Here is a 25,026-nt window from a genome sequence, read left to right on the forward strand (position 1 = left end):
AGGGAGATACAGTATTCGCAATTCTTTGTTATGTAAACAAGGCTCATGATATCTAGTGAACATTAAGTAGAGTCATGCTCCCCAGTGAGGTGCAGTGTGTTCTGACAACTCTTGTTCCAAGTGATGTTTCTTAAATTTCAGTGCTGAGCTGGAGCAAGAGTCGTATGATCCATTTCAAGATGTGGTAGATTCTACTCAGCCTCAACTGACAGATGAGCTAAAGGTAGCCAGCCAGTTTACCGATTCTACTCAGCCTCAACTGACAGATGAGCTAAAGGTAGCCAGCCAGTTTACTGATGGCACTTCTGAGGAGGAAGAAGTCCCGTTGAGCAACACACAAGAGCAGTTACAGAGAGGTAGTGGCCCTGCCTCACACAGCAATGTTGTTAGTCAGGAGTCCTTCGAGGCTCAAAGTGTTGCTCAGAAATTTCAGGAACAGTTGCAGGTTGATGCAGTTCAGGCATGCAGTGGCGGAGAAGACTTATCTCCCTTACTACAGAATCCGAGTTGTATGGATTTTAATGCTCAGAATCTCAGCAGCAATGGATTGGGTGACGTGATCAGTCAGTCTGTAAAACATGATTCTATTGGTTGTCCGAAACAAGAAGACAGTGCACTAATGAGTGACTCTGTTGGATTGACTGTGGAAGAGGCAGGAGAAATGACAGCTAGGCTAGAACAAAATGCTAAGACCCTTGCCTATGACATTCCAAATTCCCTTGGAAATAGTGCTATGTCATTACCCAGCCCCAAATCAGAAAATGGTATTGCTGACGAAGATATAAAAGAAGCCCCAGTTCATATTTCAGGCACTTCATCTCCAGCTGAAGGCATGATGACCCGAGAAAAATTGCCCACAAATGTAGACAGTAAGTTTTTGTTTTGTTATAATACAAAATGTTTAATTTCTCTGGTAGATCTGAATTGTAACTTGTATGATATAGTTTTAGGTCACCCCGGGTTTGATGCTAAGGCATGTCCAACTGCCCGAGTCTACTAAATGATAGGTCCAGTCGGATAAAATGTTAACTTGCTAGTCCGGTTGGTCATGTTGAAAATTAAACAAGAAACTTTATTTTAAACCATAGAATATTTTATTCTTGATTAAAAAATAACTAAGAACTTTGCATACAATTGTAAACTGTGTGATGACATAATTTCTATTTTTAGTTGTAATAAATAAGTCGCAGTCAGAAGTGATTTTTACAAATGTGTGTAAAGTTTTGTTTCAGATAAACAGATTTGAATTCATTTTAATTTTAAAAAACAGTTTATTTGAATTGAATATAAGAAACTGTTTCAAATTAATGAATTATTGTAAACAACAATTTATGAGCAGGGGTGTCTCTATTCAAATACTACTTGTCCTCAAAGAAAGAAAGAAAAAAAAGGTAGGGAAGAAACAAAGCAGGCTTATGAAATAAAAATAAAGAAATCAGTGGAGATCGTTTTGTTTTAAAGGGACTGTTTCATGTTTTTCGAAGGAAATATTTTTCATTTGTGATGTTAATTAAAAATATAGCTCATGTAATGTTGACAACCAAAATTTGGACTGTCTGAATGAAAGGATAAGAGCAATATTTTAGCTTTGATTCTGTGTTATGTAAACAAAGACTCGAGTCTTTTTATGTAAACAAACAAACCAGTGAAACGTTAATTTTGTAATTCAAAGCATCTTCATTTTGTACAATTACAAATTTTAGCTTTTAAATGACACATTTTACCTAAAGCATCCATTTATTTTGAAAACTCGTAAACAATAACACACCTCAATCTTTGTTTTCAAAACAAACGATAAACTCTATATAATGAGCTACCATCATGATGAATAACCTTAATTTTTTGGGAAACCTTCTACATGTAAAACAGATCAGACTGTAGATTTTGATCATTTAAAGTGAAAAACAAAATTTGGAGGAAAATCGTGAATCAATCCCTTTAAATGGAGTAAGGAATTCCGTGCTGGGGAGAATTTAAAGAAATTGTGATATAAATAAATGCATCAATGATGAGACTAGATTTTTAGGTCACCTGAGTAAACTCAGGTGACCTATTGCAATTGGTTGTCGTCCGTCGTCGTGCGTTAACAACTAAACATTTTTAACTTCTTCTTAATAACTACCAGTCCAATTCTTTTCAAATTTGGTATGAAGCATCATTGGGACAAGGGGGACATAAATTGTAAATTTCAGGACTCCAGCATCCCTAGGGGCAGGGCAAAAATTGACAAATTTTCAAAAATCTTCTCAAGAACCACACACATGTATAATAAAAAAAAACAAAAAAAAAAAACAAAAACTAAATACATGGTGATGGAGAGCAGGAAGGCCTCTACCGAAATTGTAAATTTCATGATCCCCGGGGTAGAGGTTTTGACCCCAGGGCGGGGCAAATCTTGTTATATAGTGTTTATGTGTAAAACACTTAAAGAACATCTTCTTTAGTGCTGTTGATACTAAATTGACACTAGATAGATATTTAGAAAGAGCAGGTATTTCTTTACCCAAATTGTAAATTTGATGATCCCAGGGATAAGGATTTTGGTATCAGGGTGGGGCCAAAATGGTCAGTTATTAAATGTATGAACAATAGACATTTTAGCTTCTTCTTGATAACTATCATTCCAATTCTTTTCATATTTGGTATGAAGCATATTTGGAACAAGGGGGACATAGATAGTAAATTTCATGATCCCCGGGGTAGGGGCTCTAACCCCAGGGCGGGGCCAAACTTGGTATATAGTGTCAAATGGATAGAGCAGGTAGTCTTCTACCAAAATTGTAAACTTTATTTTCTCCAGAGTAAGGGTTCTGACCCTAGGGTGGGTCCAAATTTAGTATATAGTATATATATGTAAGTTTGCTGATACTGTATAAAATCTAAATGCATACTTAGAGATAGCAGAAAAGGATGTACAAAAAATGGTGAATTTCATAACCCAGGGTTATGACTTTAGGATGAGTCCAAATTAGTCGTATCTTTTGATATTTGTGTCGCCTGCGTTACACGCAGTGGCGACATACAGGGATCACTATCCGTCGTCCTGCGTCGTCGTCACAAAAAATTTCTGTCACAGTTTTCTCAAGAACCACATGGGGCAACTCCCTGATATTTGGCACAGAGCATCAGTGTGGCCAACTGTATTGTGTAAGACATTTTCGAATCTGTCGCTTATCAACTTCCTGTTTGCCGGGACTTAGAATTTTTTACAGCAAAAAAAATAATTTACTTTTTCAACATTATACGTGATATATTACATATAGAATGAACTAGCAGGCGACACATGTCTTCCGGGGAAGACTTAATACTGCGTTTAATGTTAATATACCTATTATTTAAAGCCTTTTTTCATCAGTGTATGCACTTGTGAGGGCAGTGAAGTTTTAAGAACACATGTTGTTTATACTGTTGCTGAACATTAGAATTTAGGAATTTTTTCTAGATTTCATTGCCCATGGAAGTAGTGATACTTTTTTACTAGTATTCAGGTGACCGATAAAGCCTGTGGGCCTCTTGTTTTGTGAGACAATTAAATATGTTTTAGGTGAAACAACATTTGTCATTTGAGGGGAAAATTGGATCAGTTTTATTTCTTCAGAAAAGTTGGTCAGGGCAAGTGGATGTAAAGTCAGGTCTAGTAAAAATCATTTGAAGTATCCCGACTGGTCTAGTGCCCAAAAAATTTACGGTCTATGGGGGGGGGGGGGGTCTTATCTTTCGTGGTAAAGCTTGCGTTACATCACTCAACCGGAGCCTAGCAGGGCTTGTGTGGCACAGTGGTTCAAAATTTAACATCCTTAACTTCCTATTTCACAACACTGAGTTATCACCCTTGAATCATCAACTTTTGATTGCTCAACTCTTATCACTCCCCACTGCCTACAACCAATACCTCCTATTATTTACCCGCGCTCTCTAAAAGTTACACTAAATTTATTAATACACGAAATCTCTTAAATTCTCTTCTCTATTTGTCAAACTTATTAACACCTAGATTGGAAGGAAGTCACAAAATTCCCTAAACACTCAGTATCTTCTGATTTGATTCTTACTCTTTACTATCCCGTATTTCCAACTTGGTTGGAAAACCCTCGATTCTAGAAAACCTTGTAAATCTCTGTGTTTGAAATGAGACAAAACACAATTTTACAATTTATTAAAGTGGTTATCTCTCAAATAAACAATCAACAAATTCTAAACTCTGTCTCAAGTCACCCAAATCTGTCTATAACCAACTTTTCCCACCACTCTAATGTTGGAAAATCAATCAACACTCAAAATTTTAAATTATTCCTGACTCCCAATCTTTCTCCCAGATCTCCTGGATGAAAGTAAAAACCAATAACTAAAACTTCAACTTAGTTTCTTATTGAATTTCCAACACTATTGAAATTCCTGAATAATTTCTAAATCTGAATTCCAGTTATAAAACAACAGCAAAATTTAGCTTCCTCAGCTTAATGTATAAATTACACAAATGTAATAATAAATGAATTTCAATAAATTCTCTAACTATAATCTGAAACCAATTTACTAAATATTCAACAAATAACAAATTTCAGCAAAGTCTAATTCCTCACTAAAAGTCACTTAACTCAAACTCACTTAACTTAAGACTATTAACCAAAACTTTTTATGAAATTCCACAAATAATTCCGTAAAAAAAACAACCAAAATTGTGCTGGAAATATACCTGGCTCTTCTTAAAATAAATTCTCAAGTCTAAATACAAAATGCCCAACCCATGCTAACTTCTAACTCCTTACCCTTAAAATGCTGCTTCCCTAAGCAAACGAACCTTGCAGAAGAACCAAAATTCCTTAAATCTCTCCCTTTTATACAAAAACATGACGTAAAAATTGGTAAATGTCGGAGAATCTCTTGTGACATTTCCCATAAGCGGCAAAACTCGTAGAAAAATCTACTAAGTATATACAAGACAACTATTCTGAATTAAAATCATCACTAAATACATTCCTAAACTGAAATAAGTAAATTATTATTCATTTAATACAACAAATAACATGATTAACTCCAAAAATACCAAAGCTATCATAACTTTTACGATCGGGCTCGACCTCCTATAATTAGGACAACCAAGTCTGTAAACAAATTCTACCAGTTTACAACAGGACAATAAAACATCTTAAATCAACTGAAAACAAGTTAAACTACAGGAAAACGTGTCATCATCCATAAAGCTATGGTTTACTTTCTACAGGATACCCATTCATAAGTCCCTGGTAAATTAAGTAAGCTAAGATTCTACAACTTTGCCACAGCTTATGATCAGCTGATTTCTACAAAAGTCAAAACATGTGCTCAAACTTTTTCATCACATACAAATCACATGTCAATAATCACCTATCAACTACATGAAAAGCATAAATTATACATATTCCTGCAATGTCAAGTCAGTATACACAAATACAAGATCCTCTAAACTTTCCAACAAATGTCATCAATAATCAGGTTCAATAACTCTGTATGAAACTAATCTGTCAAATCACTGGACTGTTACACTATCAAACCCTGGTCTCTTGAATATAATCAGTATTTGATGTATTATATATTTAATATGGCAATATTTACCGAATATTTATCATGTAACATTACTGAAACAAGAATTGTAAATTTTGTGGCGGTTGTGGCTTCTTCACGAAAAAATACGAGAAGCACAGGCCCTTCGGGCTTCCCAGTATAATAATTTTGCAAGCCCGAACAATATTTTACAGGCCCAACATGTTTTTCCTAATTTGACCACTTGTCATTTGCAAGATGCTGATTCTGATACATGTACAGGTCAAGGTGATCATAGTTAGAGAACAACTGACATTAAAAGGATTATCTTATTTTATTTTTCAACATTTTAATTTTGCAGATAATTCATCAACTCATGTTCAACTTCCACTTCAGTCATTTCATCACTTTCATAACCATAATCCTCTTCTTCATCTTCTGTATGTGTATCTGACTCAACAAAATCTTTCCCACCAATCTACAAGAAACAATACATGTGTATATTATAAATAAGTATTAAGAAGCATTCTTTTTATTATTTGATTTCTTTTCATTGATTGCAATGTCAAAATATTATCCAATTTATGACATAATCAGTTTTAAGATAATATTTATGTACCTGCATCTGAAGTTCTGACTGTTCCTGGCATATATTATCTGCACCTTCAACTTTAACAGCAGTTGAGTCTGTCCCAGCAGCCTTTGCTACTTCAACTGTGTCAGTATTTGTGTCTGCTCCAGTGACATCAACTATCTCCACAGAATCCGTTGATGTTGATTCACTTGTCATGCATTGCCCAGTCTTGTCATGTGCTTGAATAGACCAAGTCCTGTGGTACCCCAAACGTCTGTGGCGCCCCGATGCAGTTTTCTAGAAAAATTTAATATAATAAATAAATTTATTTTATTTTTAACAGGAATCAAAAACTCTTTTTGTACAGAAGATAAACTTTATCCAATATTTTTATTAGCTCACCTGAGCTGAGTCAATTTCACGCTTTATTAATAATATATAAAGAACATATAAGAAAACATTTATAGGCCCGCCGGACTCCTGGGTTAAATATTTTTAGAAGCCCGATCCTGATTTTACTGGCCTCGGGCATCGGGCCACCGGTTAACGTCGAAGACTGCTGTGGACTGAGGTTCAATACCAAAAATTTCGGTCAAGTCAGTCAGACCCATTTTCTTAAATTTCTTTTGTTAATTACTTGAAATTTGGATATCTCCCTTAACAAATTTGTTTATTTCTCACATTTTGTGTATGTTAAAATTATATGGCATGGTTAATAAAACTTCAGAATTTCAAACAAATTTGTCCCATGGGGATCCGGGTTAGAGTAGGTCTTAAGTATGCCTTGCTTGTCGTAAGAGCCAACTAAATGGGGTGGTCCTTTGGATGAGACCGTATAAACCGAGGCCCCGTGTCACAGCAGGTGTGGCAAGATGGAAGATCTTTCACTGCTCAAAGGCCGTAAGCACCGAGCATAGGCCTTAATTTTGCAGCCCTCACCGGCAATGGTTACATTTCCTTAGGAGTGAAAAATTCTGGAGAGGGATATTAAACAATATATGGTCAATGAAACAAATTATTAAACATCACAAAGTTGGCAACACATGACAAAATTTATATTGTCGGTTTGCTTTCTTTTATTAGACTTCAATCATTTGTTTGTTTGACATGTACTTTGTTTTTCTTCTGCTATTGTAAATCGGATTTTACATGTAAAGAACAGAACCCGTCCGTCAATATCTTTCTTGTCAGTGCAACTCCTATGAGACCGCTCAACAGAATTTTGTGAGACTTTGTAGTTAATATTCTCAGGAAATTCTGATTCAGTAATTTTTCTGGGAGTTGTGCCCCTTTTAAACTTTGAATTTCAAGCCCATCTATCCTGTCCTTGCAGTAATGTGAGGCAATGTTGGAGCATGGGGCATGTAAGCTTCCTCACTTGTTAGCTCACCTGTGAAGTGAGCTGTTCTGATCAAAATTTGTCCGTTTGTCGGCGGCGGCGTAAATTTTTTCACATTTTCATCTTCTCAAGAACCACTTGGCCAATTATAACCAAAGTTGGCCAAAAGCCTCTTTGGGTAAAGGGCTTTCAAGTTTGTACAAATAAAGGGCCATGCCCCCTTCAAAGGGGAGATAATCACAAAAATAGGGTTGGGTCATTTAAAAATCTTTTCGAGAACCATTGGGCCAGAGGAGCTGAAATTTTCATGAAAGCTTCCTTACATAGCGCAGATTCAAGTTTGTTCAAATCATGGCCCCTGGGAGTAGGTTGGGGCCACAATAGGAGATCAAAGTTTTACATAGAAATATATAGGGAAAATCTTTAAAAATCTTCTTCTCAAGAACCAATTAGCCAGAAGAGCTGAAATTTATATGAAAGCTTCCTGACATAATGCAGATTCAAGTTTGTTCAAATCATGGCCTCCGGGGTAGATTGGGGCCACTATAGGGGATCAAAGTTTTACAGAGAAATATTTTGGGAAAATCTTTAAAAATCTTCTTCTCAAGAGCCAATGAGCCAAAAGAGCCGAGATTTACATGAAAGCTTCCTGGCATAGTACAGATCCAAGTTTGTTCAAATCATGGTCCCCGGGGGGTAGATTGGGGCCACAATAGGGGATCAAAGTTTTTCATGAGAATAGATAGAGAAAATCTTTAAAAATCATCTTCTCAAGAACCAATGAGCCAGAACTGAGATTTACATGAAAGCTTCCTGACATAGTGCAGATTCAAGTTTTTAAAAATCATGGCTTCCAGGGGTAGGTTGGGGCCACAATACGGACTAAAGTTTTACATGCAAATATATATGGAAAGTCTTCAGATATGGGCCAAGGTAACTCGGGTGAGCGATGTGGCCCTTTGGTCTCTTGTTTATGCTCCCGCCGAAGAAGGGGCATATTATGGTATGGCATCCTCTGTCTGGACATTGTTGCCAGGATACAGAACGAACTGTAAGCTCCAGGATTTTACAACTTGTTTCATTTAATGACCATGATGAGAGGAACATGCCTGTTGTTTTTCAAGATCAGATGTCAAGGTCAAGGTCATAGTACCTTGTGAGCAAGATACAAACTCGACTTTAAGCTCCAGGATATTACAACTTGGTACAATTGATAACCATGATGAGAGGAAATGCCTATTGTTTTTCAAGGTTAGAGGTCGAGGTCCTAGTATCACCTAATTAATAGGAAAACATTGTAGGCAAGATACAAACCGAAGCATACACTCCAGGATATTGCAACTTGGTACATTTGATCACCAGGAATGAGGGGAAGCAGACATGATTTTCTCTGCTTTAAAACTGAATTCCGCTTTTTGCATTCTAGTTCAGATGACCAGCCTCGAATCCTGTTGTTGATGATCAAGATAATGAAAGGTCTACCGTGTTTATGATTCAGTTGTAGAACTTTTGCACTTGAAGTTTTTCACCAACAAGTTCAGGATCTTAAAAAAATGCCTCCCTTGTCCATTTTATTGCTAGTAAAAATGAAAAATAAGAAGCCTCTCTCGTCTGTTTTTAAGAAAATTGGCCTGAGAACCAGAGAATTTTTTGTTGTGGCCTAATGTTTCTTTTCTCACTAAAGATGGATAATTGTGTTTTAGCAAAATATCTCGATATAGAGGAAAGTGTTCCCAACCTGATAAAAACCACTATTATCAAAGTGGTTGACCTTTTGTCATGGGAACCATGGTGCATTAGCAACTGATGTGTAGTACTTATGATCTTGTTCATAGTGCCAAATTGTATTATTTTATAAGATTTAAAGAAAATCTGATAATGTGTATCAAAAGTCAGTGGTCACATATATTAGAAGTAAATGTTTTTATGTTTCATTACAGAGCTCGTAAAATCTCTCTCGGCATTGAAGGACAGAGGACAATTAATCAGGAACATACAGGAAAACAATGTCCAGATCTAGTTTTATGCGATCAAAGCTTGAAACGAAGACAGCTTAAAATCATGTTGAGGGAACATCTGGTCTTGAAAGTCAAGAATCTGAAGTTTAATAAGCTCTACTGGGACCAACAACAGTCAGTAGCGTGTTGTGATATTTCTGTAAGAGATTCAGCAGCAGCTATGTTGTACTCTAATAGGTTCTTAACCATTTTTTCCCCCCTAACTTCATCAGTAAATGAAAAAGATTTTTCATGGGTAAATTGTTCAATTTAGTAGTTTTGTTTTATGGGTTTTTTTTAAAAAAAAAAGACCAGAAGCTCTTTTTGTATGTTTATTATACATTTTTCACTGCCTATGTTTTTGTATGTGATTGTTTTTTATATTTGATAAAAGTATTCAGGATAACTTGTGTTATATTTGATATAAGTACAATTGTATTTAGGATTAAAGGATGATTTTTGTGTATTGAGTTGTTTTATTCTGCATGAGGTTTCTAATTTTCTCTCCTTGGCACTTTCAAAATTCAGTGAAAACTGATTTATTTTGTATCTGCAAGAATTTGGAAAAATGCACATTTTTGATATGAAAAGAAGAATGAATTAAGTGTATTCTATGAAGCTAGTAGTATGTGCCAGGTTTTTTTTTAATGATTAAGTCTGTATGACATTTTTGTCTTAAGTGAAGTGCTTGAAAAAAAAGTGCAAGAGAGGAAAAATTTCATTGATGAATGAGTACAATTTACATGAAAGTGAACAACTTGACCCTGTTGCAATAGATTAATCGATAGCCCAATGTGCTGAAGCATTTTAAAGGTTAACACAGACTAGATGTTGGCATGTGTGTAGAAGTTTTAGTGGAACATTAAATCATTCTCGTCTTTAGTAAACATTTTTAACTTCTTCTTAATAACTACCAGTCCGATTCTTTTCAAATTTGGTATGAAGCATCATTGGGACAAGGGGGACCTAAATTGTAAATTTCAGGACTCCATCACCCTAGGGGTGGGGCCAAAATTGACCAATTTCCAAAAATCTTCTTCTCAAGAACCACACACATGTAAGAAAAACTAAATGCATAGTGATGTAGAGCAGGAAGGCCTCTACCAAAGTTGTAAATTTCATGATCCCCCGGGATGGGGTTCTGACCCCAGGGTGGGGCAAATCTTGTTATATAGTGTTTGTGTAAAACACTTAAATTGCATCTTCTTTAATGCTATTGATACTAAATTGAAAGTAAATGGATATTTAGAAAGAACAGACAGTCTTTTACCGAAATTGTAAATTTGATTATTCCAGGGGTAGGAGTTTTGGTATCGGGGTGGGGCCAAAATGGTCAGTTATTAAGTGTGTGAACAATAGACATTTTGAACTTCTTGATAACTATCATTCCAATTCTTTTCAAATTTGGTATGAGTCATCTTTGGAACAAGGGGAACATAAATTGTAAATTTCAGGATTCTTAGGGGAAGGGCAAAAACTGCCCCAAAATAACCAATTTTTAAAAAAATCTCAACTCAAGAACCACACACATGTGCATAGTAATGTAGAGAAGGAAAGCCTCTACCAAATTTGTAAATTTCATGATCCCAGGCTTTCAAGCGGGCCCTTATTTTTCTACAACAGCCCTTATTTGAGCTTTAGAATCCTGAAAAAGTCCTAATTTTTTGTTGAAATTCCTACATTTTGAAAGTTTAAATGAATTTGACATGAAGTAAGTGTTGGAATTTAAAAAATTTAGTCTTGAGGTGGGTCCTTAGTCCTGGATTTTTGGGGTTTAGGTAGCATTTTTAGCTCACCTGAGCTGAAAGCTCAAGTGAGCTTTTCTGATCACCCGTATTCCGGCGTCCGTCCGTCTGTAAACTTTTCACATTTTCAACTTCTTCTCAACAACCACTGGGCCAATTTCAACCAAAGTTGGCACAAAACATCCTTAGGTAAAGGGAATTCTAAATTGTTAAAATAAAGGGCCAGGCTACCTTCCAAGGGGAGATAATCAAGAAAAGGTAAAAATAGGGTAGGGTCATTAAAAAATCTTCTCAAGAACCACTGGGCCAGAAAAGATGAAATTTATATGAAAGCTTCCTTATATAATGCAGATTCTAAATTGTTAAAATCATGGCCCCCGGGGGTCGGATGGGGCCACAATAGGGGGTCAAAGTTTTACATACAAATATATAGGAAAAATCTTCTTCCCAGAACCACTAAGCCAGAAAAGCTGAGATTTATATGAAAGCTTTCTGATATAGTGCAGATTCAAGTTTGTTAAAATCCTGCCCCCCTGGGGTAGGATGGGGCCACAATAGGAAAATCTTCTCAAGAACCATTGGGCCAAAGAAGTTCACATTTACATGAAAGCTTTCTGACATAGTGTAGATTCAAGTTTGCAAAAACCATGGCCTCCAGGGGAAGGTTTGGGGCCATAATAGGGACTATGGTTTTACATGCAAATAGATATGGAAAATCTTCTGATATGGACTCAGGTGAGCGATGTGGCCCATGGGCCTCTTGTTTTGTTTGCAGTCAATAGATTAACATTCAGAGTAATGAGAAAAGGCAAATTAGTTAAGGATTTCCATATTTATTTTCATTACAGACACTACTGAAGTAGTGTACCCCTATGTAGATTTTTATGAAATTTGGAAACAGTTATCTGTTGTTGTTTTTAGAATAAAAACCCCAAAAAATAATTTGAATTGCATTTATTTATCAAGAAACATGTCAATAACTAAAACACATGTTATTTTCAATATGTTCATCAAGTTTTAGTATAATAAGTGCAAAATTATTGAATTAACCTTATTCTCCAAAATGTTAAAAAACAAACAAATATAGACACAATTTCCTTATAGCATGGTTTACATATCATTTTTTCTGTTTATATTTTTAGATGTACATCTGTTATAGTTATTTATGGGGGAAAATCCATACCTTTCCTTAATAATTTCAAATCTATAGCTTCCAGAGTATGTATACCCCCATAAAAACCCTAAGTCTGGCACCATACAACTGAGCTATTCAAAACCACTCATGGATTAAAATTTTATGTAATTTCATGAAAAGACACAGATAATAATTCCTTATCACCTTGGTAAAATGTTTGTGAAAAATATAGGAAATCTATTGCATAATGGACTTGATAAATAATTTAATGAAAACAGAGTTATTGTCCTTGGATTCAATATTTCGAAACACATAATTGACTATTCAAATATAACTAAGACTTTTTAAATATTTTATGGCCAACAATTTTTTTTTTTACAATAACTATTGAAAAAGACTCCAACAAAATTTTTGTTCCAGTCATTAAATTATTGACTTTGCAAAATCTTATGACGTCACAGGAGTGTGGAACTACGTTAATATACTTTCAGAAAATGAATTATGTTAAATGTACATCTCGGACGATATCTTGATGGTTAACAGCTATATTCAGCATCGATTGTGAGTCCACCTGAATTATATCGTGGTTTGTGCTGAATGCCGAATATGGCTGTAAATGACCACTGGTGTGATCTTCTGAGTGGGTAATTGGTTTTTATACGTCCCGTCTTCGACGGGACGTATTATGGTGTGGCGTCGTCCGTCTGTCTGTCCGGACCTTGTGGGCAGGATACAGAGTGAACCATAAGCCCTAGGGCTTTACAACTTGGTACATTTGATCACCATGATGAGAGGAAGATGCCTATTGTTTTTCAAGGTCAAAGGTCAAGGTTGTAGTATCACTTATTAGGAAAATGTTGTGGGCAGGATACAAACCGAACCGTAAGCTCCAGGATATTATAACTTGGTATATTTGATCACCATGATGAGAGGAAGATGCCTATTTTTCAAGGTCAAGGTTGTAGTATCACTTATTAGGAAAACCTTGTGGGCAGGATACAAACCGAACCGTAAGCTCCTGGATATTATAACTTGGTATATTTGATCACCATGATAATGAATAAGCTCACAGAGGACAGTGCTAACTTCACTAAAATATGAATCCCTTGAGCAAAATCTACGGGCGTATTATGCCACATTGGCGTTGCTCTTGTATTATTGCTCTTGCAAATGGTGAGTAAAACATTTTTTCTTTCCTATTGATTTGTAAATTTAACCCTTATTTTTGCCTTAAAAAGGCCCTTATTATTTGATAATTTTACCCTAAAAATGGCCCTTGTTTTTTGCAAAATGTCACTTGAAAGCCTGTGATCCACGGGGTAGGGGTTCTGACCTCGGGGCAAGGCCAAACTTCGTATATATAGTGTTTGTGTAAAAAAAAAAAAAAATTTAAATCAGATTTTCTTTAGTTCTATTGATACTAAATTGAAAGCTAGTAAATAGATATTTAGAAAGAAGAGGTAGCCCTTTACCAAAATTGTAAATTTGATGATCCCAGGGTAGGGGTTTTGGTATGGGGATGGGGCAAAAATGTTCAGTTATTTAGTGTGTAAACAAAAGACATTTTTAAGTTCTTGATAACTAGCAGTCCAATTCTTTTCAAATTTGGTATGAAACATCTTTGGAACAAGGGGAACGTAAATTTCAGGATTCTTGGGGGTAGGGCTAAAATGACCAATTTTCAAAAATCTTCTCAAGAACCGCACATGTGTAAGAAAAACTAAATGCATAGTGATGTAGAGCAGGAAGGTCTCGACCAAACTTGTAAATTTCATGATCCCGGGGGTAGGGATTATGACCCCAGGGCAGGGCCGAACTTGTTATATAGTGTTTGTGTAAAACATTTAAATAACATTCTCTTAAGTGCTTTTGATACTAAGTGGATAGAGCAGGTAGTCTTGTCAAAATTGTAAATTTGATTTTCTCCAGAGTATGGTGGGACCAAACTTAGTATATAGTATTTATGTGTAAGTTTGCTGATACTGTATAAAATTCTAAATGCATACTTGGGAATAGCAGAAAAGGATGTACAAAAAAAAGGTGAATTTCACAACCCACTTTAAGATTAGTCCAAATTGGTCATATCTTTTGATGTTTTAATGTTAATACACCTATTATTTAAAGCCTTTCATCAGTGTATGCACTTTTGAGGGCAGTGAAGTTTTAAGAACATATCTTGTTTTATACTATTGCTGAACATTAAAATTTGGCTTCGATATTGAGAACAGGAAATTTTTTCTAGAATTCTTAGCCCATGGAAGTAGTGATACTTTTTCACTAGTATTCAGGTGACCGATGAGGCCTGTGGGAGCAGTGATACTTTTTCACTAGTACTCAGGTGACCGATAAGGCCTGTGGGAGTAGTGATACTTTTTCACTAGTATTCAGGTGACCGATGAGGCCTGTGGGAGTAGTGATACTTTTTCACTAGTATTCAGGTGACCGATGAGGCCTGTGGGCCTCTTGTTTTATTGGTGACCTATTTTGCCCTCTGTTGCAAGGATGTCATCCATTAGTTTATTAGTGGTATAGTCGGCCACTTCATAGTTTTCAGGAAAGGACACGTGCATTTCACTTATTGGTATATAATCAATCACGATGAGCATACCAAGCTCTTGTGGCAATGTTGCCTGTTCATGGTACTTGTAGAACATTTATCTGTGAGCTTGATCTTCACAAGGCTCTGTGCACAAGATTTTATTGAAGTCAATCGTGTCTTTTGAATAAAGAATTAGTAAGGTATGGAGCGCCAAATTAACATAAACTCAAATAATTGAAGATATCTTCAATTATTTGAAGATATCATCAATTCAATTATTGCTCTCTTTAATTGAATTAATGCGCGCATTAAATCAATTATTGCTCTCATCAAATGAATTAATGCGCGCTTCAATTCAATTATTGCTCTCATCAATTGAATTAATGCGAGCATCAATTGAATTGAAGAGAGCAATAATTGATTTAATGCTCGCATTAATTCAATTATTGCTCTCTTCAATTCAATTGATGAGAACATCAATTGAATTAATGAGAGCAATAATAGATTTGATGCGCACATTAATTCAATTATTGCTCTCTTCAACTCATTTGATGAGAGCATTAATTTCGTAGAAATATTGCTCGCAATAATTGATTTAGAGCTCGGTATAAATAATTTGATGATCTCTTTAATTCAATTGAAGATATCTTTAATTATTTACAATGCTTTTGTATAAGGAATTAATGCGCGCATCAATTCTTTTAAAGAGAGCAACAATTCAATTAAAGAGATCATTAATTCAATTGTGGATATGTTGAATTGAAGATATCTTTAATTATTTAGTTGCTCTCTCTAAAAGAATTATTGCTCTCTTCAAATGAATTAAAGATATCATTAATTCAATTTAAGAGAGCAATAATTGAATTAATGCGCGCATTAAATCCATCATTGCTCTCATCAAATGAATTAATGCGCGCATCAATTCAATTATTGCTCTCATCAATTGATTTAATGCGCGCATTATATCAATTATTGCTCTCTTTAATTGAATTGTAGCGCGCATCAATTCAATTGTTGATATCATTAATTCATTTGAAGAGATCATTAATTCAATTAAAGCGCGCATCAATTCAGCAGAAGAATTAATGCTATCATCAATTCATTTAATGGGCGCAATAATTCAGAATTGAAGATATCATTAATTATTTGAAGAGATCTTTAATTCAATTGTTGCGCGCATCAAATGAATTAATGATATCTTCAAATAATTGAAGATATCTTCAATTATTTGAGTTTATGTTAATTTGGCGCTCCATAGTAAGGAGCATGGTGTATCTTATATAATCAGTTTTTTCCAAAAATTGTCCCTCAACATAAATAACCTTTAGATTTAATCTTCGTATTTTGTGTAATGAAGTTTTAATATGTTGTGTAGATAGGTAAATGCTCTTATCAAGAATAAGATGCATTATACCCCACACAACAAAGTTGAGGACATGTTTTTGACTTGTCCGTCAATCCCTTTCTTATCAGTGCAACTCCTCCGAGAATGCTCAACAGAATTTCGTGAAACTCGGTAGTTAATGAGGACAGTCTGTGTAGATCTGCGTATTCCCAGGAAATTCTGATTTAAGAATTTTTCTGCGAGTTATGCCCCTTTTGAATTTCAAGCTGTCTGGCCTGTTCTTGCAGTAATGCATATAGCATTACCATTCATTATGTGAGGCAATGTTGGAGCGTGGGGTATGTGAGCTTGCTCACTTTAACACGCCCGTCGAGGACGGAACATATTATGGTATGGCATCATCTGTACATTGTGGGCAGGATACAGACCATTATGTGAGGCAATGTTGGAGTGTGGGGCATGCGAGTTTGCTCACTTTTGTTTTCGTTTTGAAACAGCATAGGTCTATTCGTGACAAAACATGTATAAAACATTTAGATAATACCTTTTTAGCTCACCTGAGCCGAAGGATCAAGTGAACTATTCTGATCAAAAGTTGTCTATTTTCGGCATAAACTTTTCACATTTTTGTCTTATCCAGAAATGCTGGGCCAATTTCAACCAAACTTGGCACAAAGCATCCTTTGGTGGAGGAGATTCAAGTTTGTTAAAATGAAGGGCTATGCCTCCTTCAAAGGGGAGATAATCACAACACATTCAAAATTAAAGTAATCACTGGGGCCAGAAAAGCTGAGATTTATATGAAAGCTTCCTGACATAGTGCAGATTCAAGTTTGTTAAAATCATGATCCCTAGGGGTAGGATGTGGCCACAATAGGGGATCAAATATTTTACATGTGTACAGATATAAAGGGACAATCTTTAAATGTTTTCAAGAACCACCAGGCCATATGAGTAGAGATTTAAGTGAAAGTTTCCTAATTTAGAGTAGATTCAAATTTGTATATATTATGGCCTGAGGGTAGGGTGGGGCCACAGTAGGGGGTCAAAGTTTTACATGCAAATGTATAAGTAACCGAACTTGGCACAAAACATCCTTGGATGACATTTGTTAATATGAAAGGTCATGTCCATCTACATGGGCATATGATAATTGATGAATTTGTAATTAAGTTTGATAATTACTAGTAATGAATTTTTGGTCGTTACTTTTGAAAAGTTTTTTCTGAACCAAGCTGCTTGTATAATGATAGTTTTGCTCAAGTTTGTTTATTGCTAGGAACTGCTGCCCAGGTGAGCGATATGACCCATAGGCCTCTTGTTTCTAAATGCTATTGATATTAACGATATTTAAAAGGAGTAGAATTACCAAAATTGTAAATTTCATGGTCTTTGGGGTGTAAGGGTTTGGTTCAAAGGTTTCTCATCCATTTTGTTCTCAATCTATATTTAAATATCTTATAATCATATACACCTGTAGATTGAGAACAAAATGGATAAGAAACCTCTGTGGTTGAGGCAAAATTATTATAGTGATTGTATTTTCTTTATCAATTGAAATACTTCTTGAAGTTTGCTGATTGATACAAGAGGCCCATGGGCCACTTCACCCACCTGAATCACCCTGGCCCATATTTAAAGGTTTTTCCTATATATTCGTATTTAAAACTTTGATCCCCAAGCTATTTCCGGTGGCCATGATGTTTACAAACTAGAATCTGCATTATGTCAGAAGGGTTTCATGTAAATGTGAATTTCTCTGGCCTAATGGTTCTTGAGAAGATTTTCCCTATATGTATGTAAAACTTTGATCCCCTATTGTTGCCCCACCCTTCCCCGAGGGGTATGAATTTAGTAAACTTGAATCTGCACTATGTCAGGAAGCTTTTATGTGAATGGAAACTTTTTTAGGCCCAGTGATTCATGAGAAGATATATTTTAAACAATTTTTAGCTCACCTGAGCTGAAAGCTCAAGTGAGCTTTTCTGATCACCCGTATTCCGGCGTCCGTCTGTAAACTTTTCACATTTTCAACTTCTTCTCAACAACCACTGGGCCAATTTCAACCAAAGTTGGCACAAAATATCCTTAGGTAAAGGGAATTCTAAATTGTTAAAATAAAGGGCCAGGCCACCTTCCAAGGGGAGATAATCAAGAAAAGGTAAAAATAGGGTAGGGTCATTAAAAAATCTTCTGAAGAACCACTGGGCCAGAAAAGATGAAATTTATATAAAAGCTTCCTTATATAATGCAGATTCTAAATTGTTAAAAGCATGGCCCCCGGGGGTCGGGGATCACAATAGGGGATCAAAGTTTTACATACAAATATATAGGAAAAATCTTCTTCTCAAGAACCACTGAGCCAGAAAAGCTGAGATTTATATGAAAGCTTCCTTATATAATGCAGATTCTAAATTGTTAAAATCATGGCCCCCGGGGGTCGGATGGGGCCACAAGAGGGGATCAAAGTTTTACATACAAATATATAGGGAAAATCTTTAAAAATCATCTTCTCAAGAACCACTGAGCCAGAAAAGCTGAGATTTATATGAAAGCTTCCTTATATAATGCAGATTCTAAATTGTTAAAATCATGGCCCCCGGGGGTCGGATGGGGCCACAATAGGAGATCAAAGTTTTACATACAAATATATAGGGAAAATCTTTAAAAATCTTCTCAAGAACCACTGAGCCAGAAAAGCTGAGATTTATATGAAAGCTTCCTTATATAATGCAGATTCTAAATTGTTAAAATCATGGCCCCCGGGGGTCGGATGGGGCCACAATAGGGGATCAAAGTTTTATATACAAATATATAGGGAAAATCTTTAAAAATCTTCTTCTCAAGAACCACTGAGCCAGAAAAGCTGAAATTTATATGAAAGCTTCCTTATATAATGCAGATTCTAAATTGTTAAAATCATGGCCCCCGGGGGTCGGATGGGGCCACAATAGGGGATCAAAGTTTAACATACAAATATATAGGGAAAATCTTTAAAAATCTTCTTTTCAAGAACCACTGAGCCAGAAAAGCTGAGATTTATATGAAAGCTTCCTGATATAATGCAGATTCTAACTGTTAAAATCACGGCCCCCGGGGGTCGGATGGGGCCACAATAGGGGATCAAAGTTTAACATTCAAATATATAGGGAAAATCTTCTTTTCAAGAACCACTGAGCCAGAAAAGCTGAGATTTATATGAAAGCTTCCTGATATAATGCAGATTCTAACTGTTAAAATCACGGCCCCCGGGGGTCGGATGGGGCCACAATAGGGGGTCAAAGTTTTACATACAAATGTATAGGAAAAATCTTTAAAAATCTTCTTCCCAAGAAAAGCTGAGATTTATATGAAAGCTTCCTTATATAATGCAGATTCTAAATTGTTAAAATCATGGCCCCCGGGGATCGGATGGGGCCACAATAGGGGATCAAAGTTTTACATACAAATATATAGGGAAAATCTTCTTCTCAAGAACCACTGAGCCAGAAAAGCTGAGATTTATATGAAAGCTTCCTGATATAATTCAGATTCTAAATTGTTAAAATAATGGCCCCCGGGGGTCGGATGGGGCCACAATAGGGGATCAAAGTTTTACATACAAATATATAGGAAAAATCTTTAAAAATCTTCTTCCCAAGAACCACTAAGCCAGAAAAGTTGAGATTTATATGAAAGCTTCCTGATATAGTACAGATTCTACATTGTTAAAATCATGGCCCCCGGGGGTCGGATGGGGCCACAATAGGGGGTCAAAGTTTTACATACAAATATATAGGAAAAATCTTCTTCCCAGAACCACTAAGCCAGAAAAGCTGAAATTTATATGAAAGCTTTCTGACATAGTGTAGATTCAAGTTTGCAAAAACCATGGCCTCCAGGGGGAGGTTTGGGCCATAATAGGGACTACGGTTTTACATGCAAATAGATATGGAAAATCTTCTGATATGGACCAAGGTGACTCAGGTGAGCGATGTGGCCCATGGGCCTCTTGTTCCAATAGTATGTAAAACTTTGATCCTCTATTGTGGCCCCATCCTACCCCTGGAGGTCATGATTTTAAATAACTTCCCTGACCCAGTGATTGTTGAGAAGATTTTTAAATGACCCCACCCTATTTTTGTGATTATCTCTCCTTTAAAGGGGGCATGACCGGTAATGGTGATGTCTCCATATGAGTGAAAAAAATTTCGAGCGCGACATTGATATACAACCAACCAACACATGCAGTTGTAGAGCAAAGTTTTGAAAATTGGTCAATTTTTAGCAGTTCTTGGTTAAGCTAGGCTCAAGAGTGCAGGGGTCCTGAAATTTGCAATTTATGTCCCCTTTGTCCCAGTGATGCTTCATACCAAATTTGAAAGAACTGGAATGGTAGTTATCAATAAGAACTTTAAAATGTTCTACATTTAATTACTGCCGACATAAAATGGCTGAAATATAGCCAAAAGGGCATAAAACCACAATCAATCAATAACTGACCATTTTTGCCCCCACCCCGATACCAAAATGTCTTCCACTGGGATCATCGAATTTACAATTTTGGTAAAGGACTGCCTGTTCTTTCTAAATATCCATTTGGTTTTAATTTAATATCAATAGCACAAAAGACGTTATGTACCAAGTTTGGCCCCGCGCTGGGGCCAGAATCTCTATTCTGGGGATCATATATAAAGTTATTTGGTAGAGGCTTCCTGCTCTACAACACTATGCATTTAGTTATACCCCCACCCCCCCCCCCAAACGGAATTCTGGGGGGTATATAGGAATCACTGTCCGTCCGTCCATCTGTCTGTGCAGATTCGTGTCCGGGTCATAACTTCTTTGTTCTTTGACTTAGGCATACCATATTTGGGACATAGGTGGATCGCCATGAGACGATGTGTCACGTACCTTCATGACCTTGACCCTAAGGTCAAAATTAAAGTTTTTTTTTTACAATGGATTCATGTCCGGGCCATAACTTCTTTGTTCTTTGACATAGGCATACCATATTTGACACACGAGTGTATCACCATGAGACGATGTGTCATGTATGTTCATGACCTTGACCTCAAGGTCAAAATTAAAGGTTTTTACAATGGATTCGTGTCAGGGCCATTTTCTTCGACAAAAGCATACCATATTTTTGCACTCAGGAAAGAGGTAATTTATACTTATTAACAACACTCTTTGGGAGATTGGGGTAAGCGGGGGGTATTCTTAGTGAGCATTGCTCACAGTACCTCGTTTCTAGGTCAAGTGACCTATTGCTATTGGTCTTCGTCCATTAACAATTTTATATTTTTAACTTCTTGAAAAGTACAAGGCCAATTTTTACCATTTTTTGGCGTGAAGCATCTTTATACAAGAGGAATATAAGGTGTGAAATTTATTCTTTACCACCCCTGGAGCCTCATGGGCTGGGCCAAATACACTTTAAAAATCTTTACTTTTACATGCATGGTTATGGTTTTCATGAAGCACTATCAAAATTGTTAAATTCATGGCCCCTGCATCAGGGGTTGAGGCCCTAGGGCATGGCCAATATGACCATATAGTGAACATGTATAAAATCTTCTCTACTCCCATATATTTTGAGAAAAATTAAATGCATGATTATGATTTTCTCAACTTTAACTGAAATTCTTGGGTCCGAGGTCGAGGCCCTGAGGCAGGGCTAATATGGCCATACAGTGAACACGCATGTATTATATCTTTGAAAATTTTCTCTACTCCCATATATATTTGAAACAAGATGCATTTGTGAAACACAAATGCCCCCAATAATGGCCATTTCCCAAGATGGCCAAACCAAGGTCACAAGGACAAATATCTTGGTATCAGTAGAAAGATCTTGTCACAAGAAATGCTCATGTGCAACATGAAAGCTATAATATTTAGAAGTCAACTTATTTTTAGGGTAGGTCAAAAGGTACTCGCGGAAAGGTCTTGTCACATGGAATACTCGTGTGTTATCAAAGCTCTAGCACTTGCTGTTCAAAAGTTATTACAAGATTTAATGTTATCAAAAAGTAGGTCAAACTCAAAGGTCACAGGGTCAAAAATTTTGGTACCCACAGAAAGGTCTTGTCACAAGAAATGTGAAATGATAGTTTCACAGGCAGAATGAGAGACAGGACAAAAACCAAAAGATTTGGGGGCATATAGATTACGGTCTTGTCAAACTGATTCATTGACGGTGCTTATGGTCACAAATATATCGCCATGTTTGTTATCTCACTTTAATGAGTTGCAAAGTGATCACCACAGACATCAGAAAAATGAGTCTATAAAAGGATTATATAGTCATGCACACTACCAAAAATAAAGTGTATAAAATTATGGCAAATTTTTATTCAGCAAGTTTCAATTGCACCTGGGTGACCATTTCATCAAATAAAAGACCTTTTGGAATCGGAGTCTCTCCCCAATGTCAGAATGATATAAAGATTAAAACTACACATATATACTCAATGTTACAATTTACTACTGGACTGGGTCTGACAATGAACATAAAATGGCAACTGAATATATTGACTACCACAAATTTACTATGGTGAAACGTCCCAGGGCCAGCAAAAATAGAGTTAAATTTAGCCAAACTTTTATATTCAATAAAATTTTCATAATTCTGATTCCTTTTGCAATAAGTGAATTTTTGTAAGCATATTCACTTGCACAGCAGACACTTCTCCAACACACAAGCTATAGGTACTGAATCCACTGGTACAGACTGAGCGGTGTACTAGCAACACCACAAACACACAAGCTATAGGTACTGAATCCACTGGTACAGACTGAGCGGTGTACTAGCAACACCACAAACACACAAGCTATAGGTACTGAATTCACTGGTACAGACTGAGCGGTGTACTAGCAACACCACAAACACACAAGCTATAGGTACTGAATCCACTGGTACAGACTGGGCGGTGTACTAGCAACACCACAAACACACAAGCTATAGGTACTGAATTCACTGGTACAGACTGGGCGGTGTACTAGCAACACCACAAACACACAAGCTATAGGTACTGAATCCACTGGTACAGACTGAGCGGTGTACTAGCAACACCACAAACAAAACAATAGCTTCGTTATTCTGTATGGTTTTATTACAAAAGTACAAAACTTTGTTTAGTGGTAAATATAGAAAAAATTTGATAATATTGTAAAATCTAGTTAAAAAGAGTCTTTTGATTGGTTAACAATGTATAGTTGGTTATAGATTGGTTCTGGTGTCTTGTAAACTGGTGACAAGTCTAATTCTGAAAATAAAAATAAGACACCAGTTAGTGGTCAACAATATAAAAATTTAATTAAAAAAAGAACCAAAACATTTCACTGAATTCAAAATTGTTCTACATGCATTACATGATTAAAAAAAAATATATGAAGCAAGACAATACACTATCCCTACTACTCGCTACGACTGCAAAGTTTGCAGGTCAATAGTCCATAAATGTCATAGTTATTGATAAAACAGTTTTTTTTTAAAAAAGCACCATGATGTTATTTAGTTACATCATGAAAAACAAGAGGCCCATTAGCCACATCACTCACCCGAGCAGTTGCATTTTCCTTTGTAAAATATTGGATTGCAGTGCATGGTGTTAACAAATTTGAATCTAGGTACATTACATAAGCACTCCTGCATATTAATTAGGTATATTGTACCTTTGTGGTTCTTGAAAAGATTTTCAGAGTGTATTCCCATGTATTTAATACATAAAAACATCTCTACTGTGGCCCCACCCTACACCCAGGGAATGCTTGAATATTTGGCTCTGCCAAGACTCCAGGGGTCATGTTATGACCTTGAATTTACACTTCATGAAAATGCATGTCATATTGACAAACTAACCTTGTGGTTTTTGAGAAGATTTCTAATTTTCTTAGATATTCTATGTAAATCTTTGAAACCCTACTATCGCCTGACCCTGGGGGCCACTACTAGGGCCTGACTCTGGGGGCCACAATGTGAACAAACTTGAATCTACAGGAGAGGAAGATTAGTTGTTAAATAAAAAAGCTTCTAGGCAAGTTATGGCGTTTTTGGTCCAGTGGTTATTAAAATACCTCGCCCTGTTTTTTTTTTTTACTATTTCCTAATTATCTCCCTTGTAAGGTGGCAAACTTGAGTCACCTTCACCAAAGGATGCTTTTTGCCAGGTTTAGTTGATATTGGTCCTGTGGTACTTGAATCTACAGAGTTCACAGATGACAAAGTTTGATCAGAAAAGCTCATGGAGCTTTCAAGCTCAGGTGAGCTATAAATATTACTTAATATTACTTAAAAATAATTTGAATGGTTAGATACAGACAATATGACTACAGAAAGTCTATAAAAAGAACAGTTAAGTTTCGAGAGATTATTACTTATTGCAAGCTAAGGTTTCTTTAATTCCATTTAAAAATGAGAAAAGACTTGCATTGCAGAATCAACAGAAACAGATGGCAAAAAGAGAAAATATTGAAAAGCACTAAAAGCATTGAAAAGGCATCAGAATGGGAACCTAAGAAAAGTTCAAACTATATCTACATTTTAATAAAGCTATACTTTTGGAATTTAAAGCAAATTTTAAAAAATTTAAATTATGCTCACCAAGACATCGACTTCGTATCTACTACAATATGTAGAATTTCTTTTTTAGTTTGAATTGCAACCTTGTGTAATTATATTTTGAATAAAAAAAATTCAAAGACTCTAACATGGAATACATGTATATGAAATCCACTGTATTGAAAAATAGTATTACAATATAAATGACACTAAAGGGAGCAAACGCAGGTAGAAATCAAGGTAAGAATTTCTTTTGTGTGCTTGTTTCATCATGTGCTATACAAACA

General features: G+C 35.9%; 2 protein-coding genes across 5 annotated transcripts in view; one reads left to right on the forward strand and one right to left on the reverse strand.

Moving 5' to 3' along the window:
• LOC125670489 (serine/threonine-protein kinase 31-like) overlaps positions 1-9,894 on the forward strand; it is an 85,174-nt gene extending 75,280 nt beyond the window's left edge. For all 4 annotated transcript variants that reach the window (XM_048905689.2, XM_048905691.2, XM_048905690.2 and 1 more), the window contains 2 exons: positions 142-869; positions 9,374-9,894. In XM_048905689.2, coding sequence (XP_048761646.2) covers positions 142-869; positions 9,374-9,453 — 808 coding nt within the window. In that variant the 3' untranslated portion in view covers positions 9,454-9,894. The remainder of the gene's footprint in view (positions 1-141; positions 870-9,373) is intronic.
• Positions 9,895-23,273: 13,379 nt separating this feature from the next.
• The window catches only part of LOC125668751 (uncharacterized), a 92,986-nt gene continuing 91,233 nt past the window's right edge, over positions 23,274-25,026 (reverse strand). The window contains exon 159 of the mRNA XM_056162511.1: positions 23,274-23,444. Within this exon, the coding sequence (XP_056018486.1) occupies positions 23,399-23,444 (46 nt within the window). The 3' untranslated portion in view covers positions 23,274-23,398. The remainder of the gene's footprint in view (positions 23,445-25,026) is intronic.

This window comes from Ostrea edulis, chromosome 4 (assembly GCF_947568905.1).
Source record: "Ostrea edulis chromosome 4, xbOstEdul1.1, whole genome shotgun sequence".
Taxonomy (NCBI): domain Eukaryota; kingdom Metazoa; phylum Mollusca; class Bivalvia; order Ostreida; family Ostreidae; genus Ostrea; species Ostrea edulis.